The following is a 24753-nucleotide window of genomic DNA, read 5'->3' on the forward strand; positions in this document are numbered from 1 at the left end:
CGTAATACCTATGAGTGTTGACATCTGAAGGATTTTCCACATGGGCAAGCTGGATGTGATGTTAAGCTGCTGAAAAAGCATTATGGAGAGCTAGGGAGTTGGACTTTGAGCTGTAAGTGGGAGAATGCAGAAGCTTGTTAGTGACAAGGCAGCAACCGACAGAAGGAGAGGACACAGTCTCGAGCTGCGCCCGGGGAGATACGGGTTGGATATTAGCAAAAAGTTTTTCAGGGGAAAAGTGATAAAACACTGGAACGGTCTGCCCAGGGAGGTGGTGGAGTCACCATCCCTGGATGTGTTTAAGAGAAGACTGGATGTGGCACTTGGTGCCATGGTCTAGTTGAGGTGTTAGGGCATGGGTTGGACTTGATGATCTTGAAGGTCTCTTCCAACCCAGTCATTCTGTGATTCTGTGGTTCTGTGACAACGTGGTGGCACAACGTCCGAGGCAGCCCCACGGAGACCGTAAGGTTTCTTGCTATGATTCCTCTCGTTTCACAGTGAAAATGCAAGTAAATCAAAGTAAAGCGTATGAAGCTTGAGTTTAGTGGCCTAATTAATTTGTGCCATGTTCTACACTGCTATAAAGATCGTTCTATCTGTCTAAATATCTATATGGTGATCTTTGCCACCCGCACTTGTCTTTGTGAAACAACATCCTCCACGCATTTTTACAAGTACTATGAGTAATCGCATTGCCCGCTGCCGCTCCACACGCCACCGGCCAGGCGCAGGCTCCAAGCGCGCGGGCAGGGCCGGTCCGCATGGAGCTCCGAGAGCCGCTCGGCCCGGCCCCTCGGCCCAACCCTCAGCCCGGCCCCTCAGCCCCTCAGCCCAGCCCCTCAGCCCGGCCCCTCGGCCCGGCCCCCAGGCCGCCGCCATGGCGGGCGGAGCGCGCCGCCTGTACCGCCGCATCCTGCAGCTGCACCGCGCGCTGCCGCCCGCCCTGCGCGACCTGGGCGACCGCTACGTCAAGGAGGAGTTCCGGAGGCACAGGGCGGCCGGGCCCGCCGAGGCCCAGCGCTTCCTGCGGGAATGGGAGGCAAGTGCCGTCCCCGCGGGGCAGGGACGCGGCCGGGAGCGGCGGGGCGCAGGGCAGGCCCCGGCAAGGTCAGGGGCGCCGGGCGGTCGCGGCTGTGCCGAGCTTGGACTCGGTGATCTCAGAGGTCTTTTCCAGCCCAGCTGATTCTCTCTCCGCGGGCGTGCTCCTTGCAGAGCCGCAGAATGCCTTGTAACTCCATGTCTCTATGTTGTCTTTTATGGTTCTCATTGCCTTGTCTCAAGTGTGTGTGATCATACTTGTGCACACGCTCGTATATGTAACAGAGTGACATCAGTTACATAATTAGCTACGTATAAATATATAAATAAAAATATACGCACAATTATCTGTGTGATCTATAATAATGCATTATATAAGTCTGTATAAATATTTATAACTACATACATAGCTAATTGTATAATTATAATTAGCTAAGTACATAGGTGCAAATACCTTCCCTGAGAACTTGCATTTCATTCCTGACTAACATTTTTCTAGTGTTTCCTAAGGAAACAAGTCTTAAGTGAACATTAACATCGCTTCCCCCGAACTTTGTGCCTGGTTTCACCAAGGAGAGAAAAGCAGATCACTCCCAAGTGATGAGGTTGTAAAAAGTTTCACAAGCAGCAGAGAAGGGAGAGCCTTAACGTGCTTTCCTACATGCCTGGACCCCAGTAGATGTCAGCATATTATTAGGTCCCCAAGAAGTCCACGTGCAGCAAATGTATGGACACTTCACAGAGGAAAGCTTCAGTTAAAGTATGAACACAGCTGCAAGAGACAGACATATAGAGAAGCTTCCCATTAATTTTCATGCTCCTTGAATTACTGGCTTCATAGTAGTTTTGAATCACAAAACTGTTTTCCTTTCTGCGGAAGGAAATTCTGTTGTGCTTTGCAGTGGAAGGTGGTTAGCAAAAGTAGCATCCATTGCCTCCCAGTTTACCAGTGGAAGGGTAGTGGGAGAGAGCTGCCCCAGCCCTTCTACCTGCAGTAGCTGAAATTTGTGGGTTAAAGTAACTTGGGCTGGGACAAGAATAAGCAGGGAGAAGACTGCCTGGTGTTCTCTACAGAGGAAAGGAATAAGTGTATTTTAATTGCCTCTTACCAACTGATAGATCCTCAAATCAGAGAAATTTGTATCTACCTCTCAAATGCCTGATGCTATTGTAATTCTCAATTGCCGTTTACTTGATACTGCTGAAATGTTTCCGCATCACTGCTTTCAATTTTAACATGAGCTAAAGAGACAAGTTACAGGTTACTATTTTCAGTGCAAAAATCTTCCTTAAAATAGTTTTAGAAAAGGAAGGAAATGTTTACATTGAAATGTTTGCATTGAAATATCTTTAGACATTATTAACGTGAAGTAAACAAATAGTGAAAATATTTCTCAATTTTGAAATGTTTTAAAAGTAGATTATAGAGAAAATGGTGACAAAAATTAGACTACAAGTAACAGAAGTTGAATTTTGAAACCTGACATTTAGTGCTATTAGCTATGATATGTTCAAGGAAAGGAAACTAATTTAATAACTGTTTTGAGTGTGTGAGTATAAAGATCTTTGCAAATATGTCTATCTTCTAGCAAGATGCTGGGAGATATTAGCACATAGATAACGTGTCTCTTCTCATCTTTAATTTTTGTTTTGTTCTGGGGTATTTTTCTCACCCAAATAATAATCTATTTCAAGTGTGGAATTTAAATCAGACTTTCACAGTTTTGCCCTGAGACTTGCTTTGCATCTTATATTATGCTGTGGTTCCCATCCTCATGAAGACTTTAAGTAGGTAATTGAGGAAAATGGACTGCGGACAAACTGGGATTAGGTAACTCTGTGCTCTAATTACATGCTAATTAATTCATGTTGGAGTCAGTCCTCTGTCTCAGTTTTGGCTAAGATAGAGTTAGTTTTCTTTGTAGTAACTTGTTCAGTGCTGTGTTTTGGGTTTAGTAGAATAATGTTGGTAGTGCACTGGTTTAGCTGTTCCTAAGTGTACTTACTCCAAATCAAGTATTTTTCAGATGCCCGTGCTCTGCCAGTGAGGAGATGCACAAGAAGCTGAGAGGGAGAATGGCCAGGACAGCTGACCCAAACTGGCCAAGTGGATATTCCATGCCATACATATGTTCAATATATAAACTGGGGGAAGTTGGCCATGAGGGGTTGGTCACTGCTCAGGCGTGGACAGTGCATCAGTCAGCAGGTGGTGAGCAGTTGTATTGAGCACCACTTGTATATCTTGTGTTTTCTTTGCACCCTTCCTGGGCAGCAGGACACTCTTATGACCAGAAATAGGCTGGAAGCTCCAGGACAGTTCTTGCAGGACACACCAGCATAGCTGTGAACCACATAGCTGTGGTTCTAGCCTAGGAGTCACACAGTTAGCCACGAGTGAGACTGAGATAATGCTGCCGCTTCGTGTACGTGAACTTGTGTACATGTAACTGTACTTGCCTCTAATTTTATTAAACAAAACAAAAAACAATCAAACCAAACAAAAACATCCACCTAAACAAATCACTACGACATTAATACAAACTGGTTGTTTAAATTTCCTGTTAAGTTTCTTTTTTTTTTTGAAAAATGTGTACATACTGCTCTGATAACAGTATTTTGGTGTGTTGCATTTCCAGCGTTTTTCTTCCCAATTTGCTTGTTCATTAGGAAAAGCATATACCTTGATGTATGCACTTTAGAGTTTTCAATATTCAGCTTGCATCTGGAAATGTTCTTTCTTCATGCCTTCAGTTGCATGCAGGGCAGGACATCTGGTAGAGAGTGGCATGATATCTCGTGCTGCAGAAAATTAGTATTCTTAATTTTATGTTAAAGTAATATATCTTGATGTATATTCATCAGAGGGTAAGGATTATGAGTATTATGATTGCAGTGATGTTTCTTGACTTTGAATGAGGAGTTCAATATGAAGTGTAATCTTAATAAGTCATCTGAAATGCTTTTTGAATAAAAATTTCCAAGGATGTCTTATTTTAACATGATACTACTTGACTGTTACTAAAACTCTTCAGGCTCTCTTTGAGTAGTCAGACCTTCATAGCCTGTGGTGTGCTTTCTTGTCCTCCAATTTGACTCATATTAGCTAAACGTTTAGAAAACAGGCCTGACATTTCAATCACATTGTGGTTGCCTCAAATGATGGCCCTGCCCCCCTTGCTATTTAAATTATGTTGATTCAAGGGAACAGGGCGTATTAATTGAGGTTGTAGCCAGGTGGGAGTCAGCCTCTTGTCCTAGGCAGCTAGTGACAGGGTGAGAGAACATAGCCTCAGGTTGTGCCATGGGGAGGTTCAGGTTGGACATCAGAAGGAATTTCTTCACACAAGTGGTTGTTAAGAACAGACTGCCCAGGGGAGTGGTGCAGTCACTATCCTGGAAGTGTTCAGGAGCTGACTAGACGTGGCACTTAGTGCTGTGTTTTAGTGACAAGTTGTGTTTGATCAAAGGTTGGACTCCATGACCTTAGAGGTCTTTTCCAGTGTGAATGATTCTGTGACTGTGTCTTGCAAATTGAACAAATTCCTTTATTTCTTGCGAAACATGGTGGAAAACCTGTACGGAGATTTCTAAGGTCAGCTTTAAAAATAAAGGGGAGAAAAAAGAGGTAAAAAGCTCTGAAATGCTATTGCTGTAGTATGTGAGTGGTTCATGTTTTCCTGTAAAGGAGATGAGAAAGGATCTCATCTTGTTTAGAATGCACAGGAATTGAGGGATTTAATGTTAGGGCCAACCATGTAAATAGCTAATAAAGTTTTGTAGGAAGCCTAAGCTGACCTGTTTGCATTTATAAAATAGGGAAACTATAAATTGAGTATTATTGGAAGAGTTTTTAAGTGGGTACGACCAATACTAGACTGCAAGTTCATATGTGTTTATATCCAAGTAGAAGAATATAAATACTGTGGTTTTCCTGTCATTGGTATTAGATTGCTAGTTTGTGTCTGGAAATATGCTGGAAAATATTAAAGGGGGATACAAAGAAAGTAAGCTTTGTTGTTCAGGAATTGTGCTTGTTCAGGTAGATTCAAATTAAGCGTATAAATTATTAATATATGTTCCTATCTATTTTCTAAATATTTAATATTTTAATTGAAATAATTGGTACTCATTTACAGGAGACTGCTGATATAATTAGATTGATACTGATTATTACCTTGGAATGCTATTGAATTAATGTTGACAGGTATGATAAGTTAATTAGTTCAGCAGTCTTCTGAATCATAGTAACTGATGGGAATGCTTACATAAGATAAGTAATATTGAGATAGTATTGATTACTTCAGATTGCAGTAGGTACAATATTCAGCTAAATAATTTCAGTAACAATTTGTTCCACATTTAAGCATTAATTTTGAAAATTGCCATTTTGTACTTGTCTTAAAAAGCCTGACCCTGTAGATGAGAAGGCCTGGACTGTCTTTAAGGCAGGCAGAATCATTCTGCAGAATTACACAGCATTTTCTCAATCTAATAGATTGAATGAATTGCCTTTGAAATTCTTTGGCCACTCTTGACCCTGAAAACCTTTTTACAAGCTTTCAAATGAACTGTCACATAGCCTCTCAGGAATGCGTAAATTTTTGTATCGGTGTATTTGATGCAATACAAATAATTGTCATTCATCAATTTTTTTCAGTTGCCTGCATCACTTGCAGTATTTTCTTTGCTAGGATGATTGTGGAATGCCGTCATATCTCAGAGAATATACTTCTTCTGATATGTCTTTCTCTACTCACGAGTGGATACACTTACAGCACTTTTTACTTCTTAATATTCTGGGCCAGTATGATCTTCCCTTCCCTTCTTGGTTTATTTTTAAACTACTTGTACTCAAAAATATGTTGAAATGTTGAATGGAGAATTTGAAGAGCAAATAGTCAAAGAGGGTGGAAGAGGAAATTGTGGCCAGTACTGGAGTCAGACTGAAATGGGAATGGGATGTGTGGCTTGCCCTTTATGCTGTCTTTCAGCAAATAATGTAGGTAGTATAAAACAGCTGCTGGCATTCTGAATTCTACTCTCAGTTTCAGTGAAGTACATTATATAAGAGGTGTTTTCTTTGCCTGACAAAGAAATACATTTTTTTGGAAGTAAAATATGTCTTTAGGTTTTTTGCCATTTTATTACTTTTATTAAAGTTGTGAAATAGGATTTTAGAGTAGTATTTCATTTTAATGTTACTGGATACATTGGTATTTGCTTTTAGTGATTTTATGGCTATCTGAATGAAAACCTTCTTATTAAGAGTAATTCCTACTGAGTCCTATGTTTTTATCCCCCACTTAGGGTGTTCACTAGTTATTAATTTGTAAGAGCTAAATTGGAGTCAATTTCCTCTATTTTATTTTATATTTCTCAAAAGGTAGGAAGGAATTTTGCACTTTCCTGAGTTGTGGCTGATAAAATGAAGAGCATGTGGGATTTGGGCGTGAATGGCCGCAGGAAATCAGGCTGCTGCTCTGACCTGGCATTTCTGGTAGCTTGCTTGCTTGTAGGATTTGAAGTCTACCTCTGATGAAATTTTGCCTGGGTGTACCCATGATTTGGTGAGTGTCCCGAATTTGTATTTATGTGCAATTGCAAAACAAACAGAATTTGTTGTGAATCCCTGTTGTGAAGTTTCCTGCAAAGAACATCTTTTTCATAATATGGCATCGCTTCCAACCTTTCAGTGCTCTTTCAGATTTGAGTTTAGAAGCAGAAGCTGGTGTCTGCTTCTCTTCCATGGAGAATCCAGGCAGTCTGTGAGTATTCTGAAGTGGTGAGACTTGGGGTAGCCTGGTGGATACCAACTGCCTTGTGCATGATGCACACCCATTGCAGGAAGGGGAATTTGTTACTTCTCACATGGAAAGTGGCACTGTTCTCCTTCAGATTTACCTGGCCACTTCTGAGGCCAGTGATTTCTAGCTGGGTTGTTAGTGAGTATTTCTTTTTCTTGTGTACATACTGGTTTTAGATCTTTACTGTATTTTCTAAATTCAAAATTTTATAAATTGTGACATCAGTATTCTCAATGCTTCTGTCATGTTGCCATGCCAATTATCTGTATGCTATCATATTAATGATAGCATGTAACTAGTCAGATAGCTGTTTTGTTAGCTGCTTATCTGCTAGTTGAAGTTTTTATTTACAACTGTTTTGGCACAGTAGGAAATCATCCAAGTCATAGGGGTGACTTCCAGCAGTAATGTCAGTCGTATGTGCCAGTCACCTCAGGTACATTGCAAGTATAAATACACGATATGCAGATAGGTTTATAAATTTCAGATGGTTTCGTAGCATGCCTTGCATGTTTAAAAAGTGGCATGAATTGAATCCCTGAACTGAAATTTCTTGGAAGAGTATAGCAACTTTATTAGTTGTAACTTACAGAATAAGAAATTTAAAGTGGTGTAGAAACGGGATGCATCTCTGAGTGTTAACAGTTTATTCCTTACATTGAATAGCACTGGCAGGGCATATTTCTCATGGTTAATGCTCTCGGAATTGAAGTTACTGTAGAAGTTTTGTGAATCTCTGCTCCATGAGCAGAGACCTGTACTTTCCTAGTGAGTACAGGTTACTGACAGCCAGTGTGAGAACAGATCTCTCTAAATAAGAAAACAGCCAGACGCAGTAGAAGCAGAGCCAGTAATGGAGCATTTACAGAATTGTCAGTTTAAAAGGTAATTCAGGTTTCCATCTAGTGGTGGTACAAAATTCTGTCCAAGCCATATGAGACAGCATGTGCATAACCATACTCCTAACATACCATTGTACTTGTGTATGTGTGTGAAACTTAGGGAATCAAAAGTCTTTATTGCATACAAATTATGTATGTAATAGCACATAATTCTCAGGACCTCCAGATTTTTTTCAATTAGAGCTGCAATGACCAGCAGTCTGTTATTTCATGCATTCAGATATCCAAATACTCTTTCAATGTAAGTTTACCTTATTTCTGTGAATTAGGCTGATTTCTCTTTTTCAGTATTCCTTGACAGTCATTTCAAAAGTTCTTATCTTGACACAGGTTACTGAAAGTTAATGGGTGTCTTAAAAGGTTTTCTTGAAATTGTATGTGTGCAAGTATGAGTGTTGTTAAATTTCTTGCTTTCTCTTATATGTAAACAGAGAAAAAAGGAAACAGGAACGGATTGGTTTTGATTTTTTTGCCCCAGTGTTATAGTCTTATTTTTAGTATTGAAAGTATTTTGCAGTATTATTTGCAGAATTTAGAAAACCTTGCCAGGTTAAGTTTTCAGATGAAGATTATTGGTGATTGAAAGACAGACCAAGCAGTGTGATGCTGCAAGGACGTTTTTTGACAAAAGGTACAGATATTTCTGTTGTTCTAGCTCCTGCATAACAATTTCCAGTTGTTTAGTGTATGTGCAATTTAGTACATAGCAGGCCATAATGTATATTTTTTCTTTTGTACAATTGCTTTTCACAGCAGGCCGTTCTGTTCTTTGGGAGGAGGACACAGTTTCTGCAATTCCTTCTTTTCTTATCTTTCTCAGTTCTGCAGTTCTTTTTCACAACTTTTTCTCACAGCTCTTACTGTACAATCTTCAACAATTCAAGCAAATTGTTCATGTAGTTTAACTCATTCTGCTTTGGAACACGAGATATTGAGGACTGAACTTTGTTGCATTTTGAGACAGTGTAGTGGGTCAAACAGAGTATGAATTGCAGTTGTGAAGTTATAAGGATTTCTGCTTGTTTGTTTTTTATTGACACCTTCCTTCTACAATTTGTTTGGTACTTGTGTGAATATTGTCAGCATGTAGTGTTTTGTAAGCATTGTAGGTTTTGCTGCCTTGTCAGTGCATTTCCACTATCAACACTGTAAACACTGCCAACTTTCTACAAGTGCTGTCAAGTACCATATTTTGTAATTACTGCAATAATATTATGAGTGCTGTAATTGCATGTACTGTATAGATGTGCCTTTCTGTCCTGTGTAGACAGAAAATTGATATTTTTCTGCAAGTTAAAATGGCATCTGGAACACATCAGAATAATTGTCTAGAAACTGTTTATTTTTTGGTTTTCTTATTCCAGCCTAATGTGAGATTGCACAAATAGAGTTATGCATATTGGAGGATTTTAAAGCCTCAGATTCTTTATATGTAAAGCTATACTTAAGACATAATGATGTGTACCCATTGTAGAATGAAAGGGTTTTTTTACACAGTTTGCCAATATTAAAGTAATTTAATTGAATATTGTTTTTTGCAAGAAGCTGAACCTCAGATTTTGACCTTGTAATCTTGTATTTAGTGGCATCTTTATCACCTTTGTTTAACTGTCTTTTGTAATGTCAAGAGCTTTGGCTGTTTTGAGGCTGAAGCTGACTGTACTTACAGCCATACGTCCTCTTAGTAATATCCTGCTTTTTGTTTAACTCACTCCTGGGAATCCATTGAGCAGCAAATTTCTGCTGAAATATATTTTGTTTCTGTGTCTCAAAGCTACTAATTTCAAACTGTATTTTTGAAGGATTTAATTCAGAGAATATATTTAACCATAGTACCTTATAAAATGTTTGAACTTCTAGCTTTTAAAGGTAATTTCCAGAAGCAATGAGGTTTTTCTAATATACAAGTTAGAAGTCCTATTAGAAGCAGAGTTACTGAGTGTTGGATTTTTAGGCTTATTGATGTGTGGGGGTGTGGAGTCCTGTTAATGTGCTGTTTTTTACTGTTTCAGGGGTGTTAGTGAGAGACAGAGCAGTCTAAGATGAAAGAGAGCATGATGCACTTTTTACCTCACTGCAGTAACTAGGTAAATCTGTAAAATACTTTCTTAATTGACCATATTTCACTCATATTTCAAGACTGGCTAACAACACACACAATCTAGACGGATCTTCCCTTTTTCTGTGGGAATTACTGTATGGTGTAAACTTGATAAACTAGTTTTATGCAACTTTTTAGAATTTTTTTTTCTCGCTGAACTATTCTATTCCATAATTTAGAGGAAATTAAGATTAGGTCACTGCAACATTTTTTTTTTTTGTCTTCCTCAGAAGAATCAGAAGAAATGTAGTGGAAGGGTTTAAGTCCCCATCACTGTTGCTTCTTTGACGATGTCATGGCTGAAGGTGTTGGGTGGTGTTGGAAGTACTTGATATTTGCATGGAATAAGCCAGAGCAACTGGTTTATTTCTTTGTGGGCCATCAAATACCATTTACTTATAATCAGTTTCTTGCTGCTTATGGTTAAATAGTGAAAGCATGTGGTCTTTGAAATAGAATTTGGATTATAATAGGCAGTCTGTATTGAGGTAAGAATTCATATTATATTAGCAATCCTTGAAACTTCATCACCTTCTGACTGAAGTCTGTAGTGCCCTTATGTGTATTTTCATGGCTGATTTTTGACCTGATGAAGGGAAAGTATTGTTCGTAAGTTTGCAGTTTTTAAGGTGTACAGATGATGGCAGCAAATACTTAGCTAGAGAAGCCTTGTTCCTATACTAGAAAAAAGAGGCTACTGAATTTTCTAATATAAACTGATTCAACTATTGTTCAATTTTTTATTGAAATATATATTGAGGATTGTTAACTTACTGCTGCAGCTTCTGAGAAAGCTTTTCAATTAGAAAACTTTACTGGGATTTCCACTTGGTTTAGTCATAATACTGTCATAATGTGCTTTCTGGTTTGAATTTGCATTGGTAAACAATACTCTTGGGCACAGGCTGTGACTCTTGTGGGTGGTGCTGGGAAGGGCCAGGAGTTGGACTGATCCTTGTGGGTCCCTTCCAACTTGGCATATTCTGTGATTATAAAATTCAGATCAGCCATGGTAGTCTCCAGGAGAGTATGCCCAGAACAGATGGAGCCTCAGTTATGTAGATACAAAACTTTAAAAAAGTTTTTTGTTTTTTAGTTTTTTTTTCGTACTGGATCTATTGAGTTTTAAAGCAATTGTATTTTCGGAAGTGTATAGTAATAACCCAAATGCAAATGTTTTTTTCACCAAATGAAAAGTTTTATTATTAGTAATGCACATTTTTAGATGCTGTTACAAAGTATGTTGGTATTGCATAGCACTGTTTAGAGTAGAAAGTTTTCTTTAAAAATGAAAATATAGTATAAAATATTATTTATTCTTGCTTTTATTTCTGGATGCCAGTGATCCATTTAAATCCATTTAAACAGGATCTCTTTCTGTTTTTTCTGCTCCTTTTAAAATGAATATGGGATGTGTCAATCATCCACCATGATATTTTAAGTCAAAAAGTTGCAGTTTGCCACAGTTCCAGTAAGAAAACCTTGTGGAAGGTGTAGGTCAACTTTTGGCTGTGGTACAAGCAGGCTGCTCTAAAATTAAGGATGTTTTGGTTCATGTTCATTTACTTGTTCTGTCTATGTACTTTATTTGTAGTAGTTGAAACTTGCTTTTATGCTTAGAATTAATTTTAAGGTGCTCAGCAAATCATGATTTTCGGTTGTTTTCTGGGCCTTTTAAATTCAGTTTGTTTTTCACAGTGAAGTACCCTGGTGAGCTATTTACCATCCATTACAGTGAGTAATTTTAAAAATTTATTTAAGACATCCATGATGTGAAGGGTTTTAATTAAATAGCAAACATGTCTTTTGTCCTTCAGCTGCTGATTGAGAAGTGAAAAGAAGTCTCATTGGTAGCACTAGCAATGTTGTTCTGGTTCATGGACAATTCAGTACCATCATTGTAACTGAAAGGACTTAAACTGTTGAGAAAAACATCATCATCCTGTCAGTCAAGAAGGAAGTGAGAGTTACTTTGTGAATAATATGAGCTCTGATTTGTATTTAAAAAAAATTATTTGTTTTACTGGAGAATTTAATTTTTGTGGAGTGTTTGTCTGCCAGCAGATGCCACTCCTCAGCAGCAGACTAGTTTCCCAGACTTAACCAAATAGAAGAAAACAGTTGTGGTAGACTCTTGTTTTTAGCAACACTGATGGCAGTTTGCCTAGGATTGTCTTTGTTTTCCTCAATAAGAACAACCTATGCTATAAACAATTAAATATTTATATTTTACAATGGAACTGTTTAAAGGTTTGTTTCCTACTGGTGCATTAAACCCCAGGGCTACAAAAATGGTACTGTGTGGGGTGAGATGCCTTTGTTCATCAGTGTATTTTAGTTGCATAGAGGATGATCCAGAAATCCTCTAGGACTCAGGGAGCTTCATTACAAAAGGTGTAAAGGTGTCTGTGTTGGAATTGCTGAGAAGATGTAATGAGAAAGACTTGGAAGCTGAAGTCTCAATGGCTTGCAAGGCCAAGTCCTTTAAAAATCTTTAAGCATATAGAAGTTGATGCTGATCCAGTTTTAAGTGTAAGAAGGAACTAAGAAGCTGTGCAGTGAAAATAGACAAGGAAATCCTGGTAAGATTATTCTGTTTGTAATTTCTAAATATTGAAAAGAGATTGTCCTGTGGTTATGTGTCCTGTAACATGAATAATGACATACTACTATCTGTAAACTTCAACAGCCATCTTTTTAATAGCTGGTGTTTTGGATATGGACAAGGCCTGTCTTGACCTCTGTAGGCATCTGCAGTAGAAGACTATTTTGATAATTGGTAAATATGGTTGGACCACCAGACCCTGGATTGAGATGATGGATGTCACCTTTCCAGTCTTGACTCCATCTGTCTGTCTGCCAGTAGTATAATATTACTGATACACAGTCTGATATAACTAACAAACTTTTGATTTTTCAGAACCCACCTGTGTGTGTTCTTTCATTCTAAAGGGTTTAGTTTTATATTCCTGGTGAGAGAAGATGTGGCATATATATATATATATATATATGTAAATGTATATATACACATATTTCACCTCCTCAACTTTAAAAATAATGCAGTCTATTTTCTTGTGGCTAATAGGAAACCTGTGAAGATCCGGGGATGCCATTGGAGCCCTGGAGAATTCACTGTATAAAAAGCCATCAGTGCCAGTTTTATAGCATTCCCGCATGTTTCCTGGGAAAGTTCTCCTTTAACTTCTAGTTTGTGTTCTGTAGTTTGTGTTCCATCAGCTCTTCCTTGGAAATTGTATATTCTGTATTTTTTTTTATTCCCATCACTTTCAGGAAAAGGTGTTTCTGACTTAGTTTGACGTTACAACAAACTTTCTTCTCCTAAGGAACTTTTTTCTGGAGCATCGATTAGTGTCAGTTATCCAATGTTAACAAATGTAACTGTTTCACAGCCTTAATTTTCTAGATGTTAACTATTTCCAACCTTTTTTTTTCTATATTCTTGTATCTATAGCTGTGCAGTATACATGCGTGGTGTATTTCAGGGGTTTGGCATCATCTACTTCATTGAATGTTTAATGTCTTTGCCTTGAAGCAAAGCATATTGAAATCACAGGGTGATTTCAGTTGGTTCTTCTGAAATTGCAGGTGTGCTGGACAGTAGCTGTGGGTGAAGTTGCTTTCATCTCTTTTTTGAAGTATGAAGGTTAAACCATTCACGTATCAGAGTGTTTGGTTAAGAGAAAAGAGTTGGAATTTTGCAGTTGGAGAACTTAAACATTTCCTGTTTGCATGCAAGCAAACCTTTGTATTAATTCTACTTGACAACATTCCAAATATTGTACTCTGCAATGCAGAGCTGTTGGAGCCTTCACAGTGATGGGGTTTTGGAAGAAGTTTTCCCAATGCAAGAACTACACACCACAAAGGACATACTAAGGCAAAAGCAAGCAGTATATGAAATAAACCTTTGGCTTAGGGATAGGAATACACCTCTTGCAGAGTGTGCTGGGAACTGTTTGGCCTCAGTGTTGTTGAGCTAAAGGTGATCTGTACTGCTGAACTGATGTGCTTGGGGTGCTTTGCACCTGGCAGTGGAACAGCCCATTTCCTTGCTATTAAATTCTCATGCTCCAAAGCAGGGTGACCACATCCAAACTGACTGCTGGGAGCAGTCCCTGATCTGTGCCAGCTCACTGGCTGAACTTGGAGTTGTTTTGCATAAAGATGGTTATCCATGATCAAAACCTGTGCCAGGGACTGTGGGACCAAGCTCCCAGGGTGGGAGTTCTGGTGCCTTCTCAAAGCATTCCCTGGCATTGCTGTAAGTTGTTACTGCAGACAGAGCTCTGACTCCTCTGCTGCCAAGTGCAAGTGCTGCTTTTGTTCTGAATTCTCTGTCACACATTAGCAGATTCTCAACAACTGTTGGATTTATCTACCTTCCTCCTAATCAACAGTTGTCGTATCTGAAATCCATGTGAAGGTTAAACTAAGAAACAAGATCTGAGCTCTTTAGTGCTGTTCTGCTGCTGGTCTGGTGAAACAAGAGGAGACTCTCTAGGCCATAATGAAATTGCATGTCAAAGCTGGGCGTTGTGTCTGCACAGTAGCTTTTGTGAATGTTCAGCTATGGGCAGGTGAAAAGTATATTCCTGGAAGGAAAAGAAAGTGAAAAAAACCACCTTTACTGTCTTTCTATACAGGAGGGGTTGCCAGACTTGTCTTGTTATTCTGCATCTCCTAGATCTGTACAATATTATTTGAATGTTAACATTTAAAAAAAAATTCATTTCTGATTCAATTTGAAGAGACTGTTCACTGCTGTTGCGGAGGCCTATGGAGAACACAGTCCAGCTGCTGTTGATAGTTGTGCTTTGTGTTGATAAGACAAGCAAGCATATACTTTTTCATCATTCACTTTTACTGGCCTGCTTCTGAAATGTCATGGGCCAGGTTTATATTCTCATGGGCCACAGAGATGAGACTGAGTTTGGGAAGATTGTTCTGTGTGTTGTCTCTGAGAGGGTGTTGTGTGGGTGAAGGAAAAGCTGCGTGAAGAAACCTTGTTAACTTGTTTGGGTGATGGTGGGTATAGAGGAACTCCCAAGTTCCCTGGAAAAACTAGAGCTACTGTCATCTTGCACAAAACCTCAAGGGCAAGCAGGATGAAAATAAACCTTTGGGTAGTGCCAATTTGTATATTAGAGCATTTCTAATTATGCTTTGTTGTCACTAAGCCTAATTTGGTGAACTGTTAAGGTGTGCTGCTTGTAAATTTTGATCAGATTTGAGTGCTGTTACATAGTATATATTGTGTTTATAGTGGAAAGGAAGTTTTGCTCTTCTTTTAGCTTGCATATTGTGCAAGTAAAGCTTCACTGACTTTAGTATAATGAGGAAAATTATAAATACAGTCTGTTTCTTTTCTGAAAAATGACTGCTAATAAAATTTTGTGTTGGTTATGAAAGAATAGGATAGTAGCTTATGTGTGTGTTAGTAAAAGCTTGTATACTAAAAAGGTGTGAATAAATCAGGTGATTATTGAATAATGTCAGTATTTTATTATTGATCTTTTAAGTATGTGAACTTACCTGTCTTACTGAACTTTGTAGCTGATTTAGTTATTTTGAAACAATTCCCTTGGGGGAAGAAGAAAACTGTTTGATACAGTGTATCTCCAGTACTGAAACATTTGAAAAAAATTATGAAATCTGATAGTCCTCAAAACATAATGTCAGATCTTAACAATAACCTGTGATTTGTATTTTAAGTATTTCTAACTTGGGGGTAGGCATTAAAATATAACTTGGACTAATCTTGGGTTTTTAGTGAATGGAGTGGTAAAGCAGAAGTAACCTGGAAGAGAAAGCAGAAGTAACCTGGAAGAACTTGACTGGAAGGGCCATTTTAGATGAGGCTGCTTGTGGCCTTATCCGGTCCTTTACACAAGCCCTTCTGGGTTTTGCTCATAGAGGATGTGCAGAAAAGATTTAACTTAATGTATAATTTTCAGATGTTAGCTGAGAAGGTTCCCAAAGTTTCTTATTTTCAAGCAAAACTAACTACAGTTGTAAAAGTCAATTGTAACCTAAGTGGTGTGGACAACTGAATGGTGCTGAAGTGCAAGTGCTGACCCAGAACTCTGAAGGTGATCACTGACACACATTGATATCCTTTGTGGCACATTTAATCACTTGGTTTCAACCCAAGAGTAATATAACCTGAACTATTTTAAATCATACTGAGTTGGTTTTTGCCTAAGAATTAGGGAAGTTTATATAGAAATGTAACTACATAGGTGTGATGTTAGCAGTGTTTATGCTTCAACAGTATGTTTAGTATGCTTTAGTTCAGTTTATCTGTTTTTGTAAGAGACACAAGTCAGCCATATAAATTGCATATGTTGTTGAAATGAGGATTAATGTGCTAGACAGTGTGGAATGTAACTGTGATGGAACAACTTTCCTGGTAATTAGCAAGAGCTTGGAAACCTTTATTATAATGATGTGAATACTGTCTACATAATTATTAATTTTTATTGTATTGTTTTTGATGGATTGCTTGTGTACTTGCACAAATACACGCTTCTAATGCATCGTAACAAGTATAAGAATAAATTAAGTGTATGAGTTTGTGCGTATTTTTCTTTTGAAAGTCAATGCCATGGTATCTAAAAGACTTTGTTTGAGTTTTTCATGGCATTAGATTGATATGTAACAGTTTCACTGAAATTTATTTATTTATTTAATAAATTATTAAATAATTTATTTAATTAGCAGAAAGCATGGAGCAGTGTGCAGTGGATTTAATTGCAGTGTGAATGAGTACTTTGAATTTGTTTTATTTGACTTTGTCTTTTTTTGCTTCATCTTCAGATGTTCAGTTCTGTTGTGTGAGATGAAATTCTCATGAACATACCCCATTTGTTGATTAAAGCTTTTGGTACAGTGATGCACCTATCACTGAGTACTTACCAAGTTACCTGCCAAAGGTTTCCTTTTTCTGAGTAATGGAACTTTGTTGTTTTCATTTGTGATTAGGTAGCTTGTTAGGAGCATTGTTGAGGGAAGTTAGATTCTGAAAAACATTTCAAATAGGTATGATTTTGACAGCAGCTGTAGCGGAACTTTTCCAGGGAAATTCTGTACCTACCTAATGAAATAAAGCATTGCCAAGCTGGGTTGTGTAAAGGAAGATGTTTTGCAAAGCTGTTGCTTGTAACTTCACTGCTGTTGTGGATCTAGCAAAGAGTTCAGTGAAGATGAGGAAATCTGCTTTATTTTTCTTGTAAGTGTAGTAGAATACAAATGATCCCATCACTTTTCCCCAATGCTGTATAGTCTTGTTTCAGTGTTTTTGTCTATTGAGACATTAAAAATTCAGGTTAAAATGTTATGCTTTGACACAGAGATGTTACATTTTGTTCCAGTTTTCTAGGGCAGCAGTCCCTAGTCAAGGTTAGTCCTTCACTATAGCAGCAGGTGGACTTCAGGCTGACTACTGTAGTGCACTTGCCTGTGGGTCAGCAGTCCATGGGAAGCTTTCAATATCTAGCCCATAGGGACCTTTCACAAGCAGCCCATAAGTGGGCTTTGGAAGAAGTATTTATTTCAGTGTACCCATGTCTTCTGTGATAGAAATGATGCATATGCTGGGATGGCAGAGGAACCTTTGCAATCTGATGCCTTCCTGTGCATGGCCAGTGCTCGGAGCACTGACCTGCAGCACTGTGTGCTGTGCTCACCTGCTGCATCTCATGATAGAAGTGAGGGGGAGGGCTTTCCCATGCATCACTAAACAGATGTAGTGGGACTGGTCTAGACTTCCCTCTCCACTGGTGCCTTCACAAATTACTTTTTTTCAAAAGTACATGAAACATTCTTCAGGACAGCAAATCACGCTAATATTCATCCTCCCCCTTTAAGAGTAAAATAAACCACTGCTCACAAAGACCCCATGAATTGCCATTCAGTGGGATTCATGAGGTTCTGCTGTGCTTTTGGGCAGATGCACACAAGACTTACTTTTCCATATTTGTATTGGCTAGCAAGCAAAATCCATTAATAATATAAACAACTCAAAACTAATTCAAGCTTTTATTGCTCAAATAGGATTACATTGTTGTAAATAAGTCCAGAGTAATTTTAAAGCCATACAAATACAAGCTGAGATAATTCCTTAGTGTAGAAATCTTGAAACACAAATGAAACCTCTTGAATAGCTTTAGTATTCTCTGACTGGTGGGAACCATATTTATTGCATCATCAGTGGATGGCAGGCAGAGATTTTTCTAAACTTACTATATAGTCAATTTAAAACTCTTTCTGATCACACATAGTAGAAAAAGAAGTTGGTTCTTAATTCTGTATAAGCAAACAGTGCAGTGGTTTGACATTGATGCTAATGATGGGAGTATCCTTGTATTAGTGTGAAGAGAGCAGCTGAGCAGATTTGGGTGCACCATACCAAAATGATTAAATGGTACCACTTAGAGCAGAGATGGTTTATCATGGCACTTCCGGACATACAAATAGAACTAGTATGTGACATGTCCCATTTGTGCTGTCTTGGCCACAGGCAGGCTGCTTCTGCTCCAAATGTTAATGATTTTTTTACCTCTAAGTGAAGACCATGGCACTTGGCTCTGGAAGCACCTGTGAGGGTACCAGAGCACAGAGCTCACCTGACCAAACTTAATGTGGTACAACCCCATTTCTGAAAGGTTGCCCATGTATTTTCATGGCTCTGGTATTTTCTTCACATGCTTTTTAAAGTATTGAGGTAAATTAACTTGTATTCCAGTTTGCTTGGGGCCAGACAGCCTGTTTTTGCACAGAGAAAAAGAAGAGGTACTAGGTGGGTGAGAATTTTTAGGAATATGTAGGCATTCTGAATTTTTTTGGTGAAATACTAGAGCTTTGCTAACTGAGTGAGCATGAAGTACATACAACTCTAAGCTGTTTGACATACTTGATTTCCATCCCTTTATTTTTCTCGTATCCTGTGTTCCCTGTCATTTGCTAATTGGAAGTAAGCCTACTTTAATAGCTGGAAAAACCTCTGGCAACAGCAGGAAAAAAGAAAGAAAAAAAAAATAGAGCAAGATTTAGGTGAATTGCTTTTAAAATATTTGTTGTGTAGAGATGACAGGAGAATGTGTTGAGGCTCGAGTGTGATATGTAGTTAATCTCCCCAAGAGCAGTACAGAATATATGGATTTTTTTCGGAAGTACTTTCAGATTAACTGTCTCTACAGTACTTTATTGAATTTCAAAACTTGTTTAGCAGATGACTGAATTTTCCTTTTCCATTTTCTGCTTAATCTCTCCAGTCTTCTGTGACAGCGTGGTCGTCACTTGCTGTATTGTGACAGACACTATAAAAATCCTCTTAAATGTCAGAGCTGTTGGATAAACGAATAGCGACTTGCAGATGATTACAGAAGTTTTTTGGTTTCTCAGATTGGAGAGTTCTCAAGTAGTCAATAAAGATTCATGCTCCCTTTTAGCAGCTCTTGACCATACTGATGACACATTTGTTTTCTTCAGTTAACTTCTGTGGCTAGTTCTGAAGTAGCTCAGAAATTATATAAAAATCTGCAAGTTAAGAACGCTTGGTAAGATACATAGATTTGTAGGCTTTAGAGTTTTTTTACCTTAAGAAACTGCTGAAAGAATAAACCCAGGTTTAGAATGAGAACTTACAGTTTCTCTGAGCATCTTTGCAGTTACACCACTGGACTCTCTGGCTACATATGTTAAGGAGCTTTATGTTGTAATTTTGAGAGCGATAAAAATAGAGGTGAAGGAAGTGCCTTGATTTATTCTCTTGCTTGGAGGATATGGAAGAATTTTTAAACAATGTATGTTACTAAATTAATTTGACAGAGGTAGGTGTATGTGTATACAAAGCATTTGTCTGGTCTAAAACTTGAATGCCACTTAACATATTTTGCTGCAGCAACAAGAGCTGTAAAAATTTGCACTGAGTCTAGCACAGAGAGTAATAAGTTAACTTTTTTGCCTTTTATTAAGTATTGTGAAGTAGATGTTAATTGCAGTGACAAGCCTTTTTTCCGCAGAGTGAATTTACAAATATAACCCAGTGTGTTGTTTGTTGTCATAAGGAAAATGTTAGTTACGTCATTTGCATTTCTTTTCATAGAGATGTCCTGTTACTGCTATTTAGAAAGGACTGAATTGCAACCAAATGATTGTATCCAAATACACTGATATAGTTTTACAGACTAGGACCTTCAGAAGTTCCAGACTAAATGTCATACTTAGATAAGTAACACATTTATAAAAATTCACCTGTGTTTCCCACTGGCAATATTTTTTTCCATTTTTTAAATCATGAGTCTGCGTGTGTGTAGGCTTTCTGTTATTGATAGCCAGTCTCCTAAGTAGTGCTCTGTGAAGAGCACACCTCAAAACGTTTGTGTCTTGTTGAAGAAGCAGGTAGGTAAACTTCCATGACTCCTTGTTTGTCTCTTTTAAATGCCTCCACAAGCACTGAGGTACGGTTTGTCTCAGTCCCGTGTTTCTGGAGGGACCATGGTAATACTGGCCAAAGAAAGCAACCTCTGATTCAGTGTTTTCTGATGCCAAATTTGCTTTGCTAAATTAGTGTCCCATGTGTTGTACTGGAACAGGTAACATTGACTATGTTCTTTCAAAACTGGGGAAGTTTCTTTCTCTTGTCCCGAGGAGTGAATCTGGCTTCTGCACTAATGACCTTCTTGTATGTTTATTAAATATTGCCCTTGACTTTTTACTTAATTTATTCAAGCACATATTTCTTCTAAAGGTCCATTACAGTAAAAAATTCGGTGCACCCTCAGCAGAAAGGTTATTTGTGGTGTCATGGAAATCAATACAAGATGCCTAATAGTGGATTAACTTTTCATTTAGACTTCAGGTTTTCTTCGTTACTGTATTAATTTAAGGTTTTGTTTATAATGAACATGTAGAAATGCGTGCAATGGAAAAATAAGAATACCAAATCTTTTTTGGATATGTATGTACACTTTAAATGCATCATTAGGTAGCAATTGAGTAGAAGAACATGCATGACAGTCTTTGAAATGTTATCATCTGGGATATATAATCTTTTGCATGTTCTTAGTATCTAGTGGTCTAGCAACTAATGTGGTTGTCTTGGAAACAGGCTTTATTTTCCTTTGTGAATATCTAGATATGAAATCATCATCTTCCTTGAAAATCTAGAAGTAATACTTCTGAAATAAATAACTGAAGATTTAAGATGCTTGTCCACTATGTAAAGAATTGATACAGAAGTCTGTAAGTGATGTTTGCACTGTGAGCTGTAATTATAGTTGTGTGCTGTTGTTGCTAAAACAGTCTTTAGTGGTGTTTTTTTTTTTTTTTTAGGTAAAATGCTTGTATTTAGTGTTGATATTTGTCTGGGAATTATCTGCCATTAAACACTTTGCCAAGATTTCCTAGCTTAATGTTTAAATAGAAATATTACAGTTTAACTGATGCATTAGAAGTGAAATTCCTAAAACCAAGCTGATGGTATGACTTCCAGTCTTTTCCCTTGCCTTGCTTTAAATTAACTGCATGCGATAAATCCTTGGGTATTGTGTGAGATTATAGCATAAAATTTGCCAGATAAAAAATTGCTTTTTTATTAGCCAGAGAGCTGCCATGCATGACGTAAAATGTCACAGTAAAATAGGAACTGATCAAGAAATAACCATCTTTCAAATTGTTGGGGTTTTTTTAGGATTAGTATGAATATATGAAATCATGTTCTTGAAATTTAATTTTTCTGGTCTGTAGCTTATTTGTCCTTACTTGTCAGCAGTCTGATAGTTTGGTATTAGCAACACTGTATTTTCATCCTGATTTTTATAGATGGAGGTCCAGACTGAATAATTGTCCATGTTTTGTTGTAATATATTTCTCTTTGAAGTATTTTTGTCTCCAATACCAATTTAAAAGGCTTTCAAATACAGACATGTACCTCAGAGAAGAATATTTTTTAAAGTCTCTCATAAGATAACTGGTTTTTTTTCAGTGAAATTCACACTTTGAATGATACAACCTGTCCAGGGATGGAGAACCATGGCAAGGTCTTGTTTAGCCGTTGGAACCCAGTTGCGTGACCATTTCTTTCATTCTACCTTCCATCTCTTCCTCCTGCTTTATTTCTTGTGCTGCACCCACATTTCAGATTGATCTCTCTTTCCAGAACTTAATTGGCCATTTAATTTTTGCTTAAATGTTCAAATATGTATGTTCCCATTTTTTTAACTTCCTTATTCTCTAGAATAAGATCAGGCTTTCAGTGTAAGGCCTGAGATGAAGCTTATTGACCTAAGTGGAGAGAATGTTAAAGACTTAAAAGACTATGGTTGTTACCAGATGATGCAAAAAGCTTTTAGTGACCTGTATTTTGGCCCCAATGTACAACAGTAGTGTAAGTATTCTGCACCCAGAAAGAATTAAATAATCACAGCTTGTTTTTCCACAAATGACAGTCGTCACTCTGATGTACTCTAATGGTGCAGTGTTCTATTTTGGATGCCGTAGCATTTATGTATATTTACCTTGATGGCCAGACCATGAACTTCCCACTTTCACCTCAAATTATGATCTCATAAATCTTACATTAAAAAAGGACATTAAAATAGCATGTTATTTAAGCTGCAAACAAAGCTGAGTTAGTCCTTGAGCTTTTTTCACATTCCTCTAAATAAATGTCATTTCTTCCAGTTTAACAATATTAGTTAACTGTGTTCAGAAAAAGCAGTCCATTTTATACCTTCCTGATCAAATAATAATTCTTCATGCTGATTACTAAGTATTACATAATTATATTCCGTGGCTCCATTTTAGCTGAACAGTTTTTCATTCTTTGCTCCCAACCTGCAAACAAGCAAGCAACTGAAACAACCCAAACCAAACCTCTTATGGTAGCAATTCTATATAGTTACAGTATGTTCATCATTGTGTTAATGGGATCAGTTCCCTGAAATTGGTGGATAGTCACATACTAGCATCCTTCTTGAATATCCTGGGTAAACCTGATATTGATAAAGCTCTCATGGCTTTTCTTTTCAGATGAACTTTTAGTAAACTTTGATGTTTTCTTGTTCGTATTCTTTATGAGACAGAGATGTTGCCCTGGAGAAATCTGTTTTACCTCTGTGCATTGTAATTGGAAATGGTGACATGGTCTTTCATCCGCAGAAATGAAATTATGCATAATTCAAAGTTAGTTCTAAAGATAAAGAGGAAGTACAGGTTTTTTTTCTCTCATGTCTTTCACTTAGAATGTTGCCAAGACTGATATCATCAGCATTAGGAAAAGATAAAACAAAGTCCAGGGGAGATATTGTAGAGTCATTCAAGGAGAAGTGGTATTTTTGTTGCCTTTTGTAGTTAAAAAAGCGCAAAACAAAATAACTAATGAACATTTTCCTTTTACCATAAGCAAGGAAGTTGATTAGGTAGTCATCTATAGCCAGAGACACAGACGTGGTAGATTTCTCAGTGATGGGACCCACATCTCTGGAGGACAGTACATCCAGTCATCACATCATGTTTAAGACAGAAGTTTCTCTCCAATGCCCAGCACAAAGACACGTCTCTAGCTTCACTTAGGCATGTGATATTTAGGTGTAGGCCACAACTTGGCTTGAAATAATCTCTGCAAATCTTTCCATCTAGTAATGGGCTGAAATACTGAATAGCTTTTCCAAGTTGCACTTCACACAACTTGTTCTAGAGCTTCTCATGAATTACAATAGCTTGTTGCTATTTCTTTCTTGTACATGCTTGGTATGTTGTTACAAATGCTGTAACATGGTGGATGCTGATGTGATTCAAATTCCGCAAGAGAAAGTTGCTTTCTCACCTTCTGCCAAGACTTGCAGTAGGAGCTGGACATCTTTATTCTCCAGAGGTTCTGTGCTGTACTAGGTACCTCAGAGTAAAAGTCTTGATTCTTCATTTTGTTGCCCTTTTCCCAGCAATTACTTTTTAAATTATTCGCATAAAGAAACTCTTCTAATGCTGCCATGTGTCATTACTTGGTATCATTCAAATACCATTTGAGAGGTATTTTCAAAAGCAGAGGGAATGCTTACTCAGAACTCTTTGTAGTATATTGATTTTTCTTTTTTTTTTACCTGTTAATGGTGTGACCTTTACAAAACCAAAAGTGATTTGAAATTTAAATTTTGAAATTGATAATACATTGCTCCTGTTAGAGGATGTGGGACTTCACATAGGTGGTTTTTTACATCAGTTAATTAATTTAGCAGCAATTGTATTTTATGCAATTTAAAAATGTTTAGGGCTGTTTTTAATGGTCTTATCTGATGAAATATAGATTGTTATGGGTTAATGTGTATGTGAGTGCATGAAAATGTCCTCTGTAGTGGTGTATTAAGCTGAGCTTAAATGTGGTAGAATTTTTTGGGGTTTATTACTGCCTTTCTAACTACACTTATGGCTACAGGTGAAATGTATGAAGATACTCTGGAATTTCCTGAAGTGTAGCAGCCATTTAAAAGTCACTTCTGTAATCTGGTACCTTTTTCTGATTCTCAGTTTAACATCAAAACAGTTTTGCATTAAAAATATAGTAAATAATTCACAGAATTCTATCTCAATGAATATGAAATGATTAATTCAACATAACTCTGCGCAATAACAAGGACAAGGCACTCCTTGCTGTGCTGTTCATTCACAGCTGTTTCTTCATGCTGCCACCCTTAGCACCATGTGCTTGATTTTGCTCTGAGTACCAGCAGAAACACTTGAAATGTTGCAATTTGAAATGAGCTTCCAGGGAGCAATGACAGTGGCCAGTCAGGCCATGCTAATTTTTTTTATGTCACCCTGAAAAAAAAATTTAAAATAAACTTTAAAATAAACTTTTTTTTAAATTAAAAAAAAAATTAAA

At 37.6% G+C, this 24753-nt stretch overlaps 1 protein-coding gene across 1 annotated transcript in view; it reads left to right on the top strand.

Moving 5' to 3' along the window:
• The first annotated feature begins 865 nt into the window (after positions 1–865).
• Positions 866–24753, top strand: part of SDHAF3 (succinate dehydrogenase complex assembly factor 3) — a 28320-nt gene continuing 4432 nt past the window's right edge. The window contains exon 1 of the mRNA XM_033076637.1: positions 866–1042. Within this exon, the coding sequence (XP_032932528.1) occupies positions 881–1042 (162 nt within the window). The 5' untranslated portion in view covers positions 866–880. The remainder of the gene's footprint in view (positions 1043–24753) is intronic.

This window comes from Catharus ustulatus, chromosome 1, assembly GCF_009819885.2.
Source record: "Catharus ustulatus isolate bCatUst1 chromosome 1, bCatUst1.pri.v2, whole genome shotgun sequence".
NCBI lineage: Eukaryota > Metazoa > Chordata > Aves > Passeriformes > Turdidae > Catharus > Catharus ustulatus.